Source organism: Antrostomus carolinensis, unplaced genomic scaffold (assembly GCF_000700745.2).
Source record: "Antrostomus carolinensis isolate BGI_N321 unplaced genomic scaffold, ASM70074v2 scaffold1483, whole genome shotgun sequence".
Taxonomy (NCBI): domain Eukaryota; kingdom Metazoa; phylum Chordata; class Aves; order Caprimulgiformes; family Caprimulgidae; genus Antrostomus; species Antrostomus carolinensis.
This window is the reverse complement of record NW_010304232.1, coordinates 2,470-4,578: the sequence shown is the minus strand read 5'-3', so window position 1 is coordinate 4,578 and position 2,109 is coordinate 2,470. Positions and strand designations below refer to the sequence as shown.

The 2,109-nt window shown below is 58.8% G+C and overlaps 1 protein-coding gene across 1 annotated transcript; it reads left to right on the top strand.

The window, feature by feature from the left end:
* Window positions 1-156: 156 nt before the first annotated feature.
* On the top strand, window positions 157-1,418 carry LOC104522143 (inositol 1,4,5-trisphosphate receptor-interacting protein-like 1; the record flags this gene model as incomplete). Its single annotated transcript, XM_010164357.1, has 2 exons — window positions 157-332; window positions 674-1,418. Coding segments are annotated over 2 exons (921 nt in total), but the record flags the coding sequence as incomplete, so codon positions are not given.
* Window positions 1,419-2,109: the final 691 nt, after the last annotated feature.

The window sequence follows — 2,109 nt, the reverse complement described above, 5'->3', positions numbered from 1 at the left end:
GCGCTGCCCCAGTACAGCCTGGGCCAGCAGTGACTGTGCAGGCGGGGGAGGCTGGGCTGGACTCTCCCAGCTGCCTCGGCCCCTCTCCTACCTCCCCCGGCTCCCTGCGCTCTTCCTCCCAGCCCCGCTCAACCCCTTCTCTCCCTCCTCCTGCAGGCCATGGCTGCCATCAGACTGATGGAGTACGTTGTGCTATGTATCGTCCAGAACCTGCCGATGGTCGGTGATGAGCTGGATGATGCCACGCGCGAGCAAATGCAACAGCGTGAGGTGTTTCTCAATGAGAAGATGGCTCAGCTGCTGCAGGGGGTGGAGGCGACCAGCCTGGGGAGGTGGAGCAGACCAGCCTGGAGCAGAGGAGCCCGGAGCAGAGCGGCTTTGCCTGTAGATCCCTGCTCTGCGCTGCCATGCAGCACTGGCAGTTCTGGGCCTTTGCTGGAGCCCTGATGGTGCTCTTTGGGCTCTGCTGGTGGCTCAGGAAAAAGAGCCGTCAGCCAGCCAACAGCAGAGAGGACAGTTCCAGAAAAGAGGCAGACGAGGGGGACCAAAAACAAACATTCAGTGGGGCTCTACGAGAACTGCAGTGTATATTCCGTGCCATTGCTCTACTTTTGGCCCTGTTCTTTATAATCTTCTGGAATCTTGTGATTGGGATCTGTTGGCCATCCAACAGGAGCAAAGAGAGTCCCAGAAAAGAGCCAGACAAGGAAGAGCCAGAAGAAGAAGAAGAAGCCTCTGTTGCACTGGATGTGGGCAGAGTCTCGGACAAGCTTCTCCTGGACCTGCCACAACAGTTGACGATGGAGGAGCACCTGGTGCATGAACTTCTCCGTATCTGTCAAGAACTTTGCAGGAATAGTTTCATGCCACGGCTGAAGCTGGCCATCAGGGTGGTCAGTGCCTTTGAAGGTTGGAGTCCCCGTGAGGATGCTGCTGTCCACCATCTGCTCGTGGTCCTGAAGCCCCCTCCTGGGCACGCCTTCCACCTGGAGCTGGGCACTGCAGAGGAGATGCCAGCGAGGAACTCCAGAGTCCGCGTGGAGCTGGAGTGCATCTGCACGAGGGAGCGGCTGGTGAAGAACATGCTGTGCTTCCTCCACCACCCCGAGGAGGAGCTGAGGAGAAATCAGGCTGCCAGCCTCCTACAGACCCTCTGCACCGGCCCCTACCTGGACATGGAGAAAACTGTCTCCTGGTTCCAGACGTTGGTACAAGCAGCCTGGGTGCATCTGCCTCAGGCCCAACACTTGTTTCTGACATTGCTGCCCTCCAGGCACTCCTGCAAGCTCCGCCTGGCGAACACATCCGATGGTCGTATCTGCCTGATTGAGATGATCCTTGGGGTGCAGCAAGGTGACTCGGACACCTTCCTGAGCATCGAGGATGCAGAGGCCAGTGTTAGCAGCAGCAGGAGGTGACCAGAGAGCTGGGCTGTGGCAGAGGGGGAGATTTTCAAGCACACCTGAAGCAAGGCCTGAAGACACTTGCCAGGGAGCTGGTGCTGCAGAACTGAGCACGCTGCACACGGAGAACACGCTGCTGGGGTAGGCAGGAGTCAAGGACGGTGCTTTGGCTCAGCCCAGATCCCCCTTCTCGCTGGGACTCTCACTCGGTAGCTACAACAAGTGGCACAGCTCCAGCAGCCTCCACCATGGGCACGTTTCGCAGCTTCTCAGCAAGGCCAAACAAGGCGAGGAGCAGCACAGTTCCATTTCTGAACAGGAGGGATTCTAGCACACCCCCTCCCTAGGTGCACATCTGGAAATTACCCCCTTGAGTGGGAGAGTTCTTCTCTGGGCAGGAGAGGATTTGTGCTGGGAAACCAGGAGTGGTGCCTTCACTGCGATCACAGGCAGTATCGTGCAGAGCAGCTGAGCCAGGAGATGACTCGGCTGCTGCAGGAGCTGGAGCAGAGGACCCAGGAGCAGAGCACCCAGGAGCTGATGACCCTGGAGCAGAGCAGCTTTACCTGGGGAGCCCTGCTCTTCACTGGGAGCCTGGCAGCAGTGGCAGTTCTGGGCCGTTGCTGGAGTCCTGACGGTGGTCTCTGGGCTCTGCTGGTGGCTCAGGAAAAAAAGCCGTCAGTTGCTGAGAGGAGCTGCTGCACAG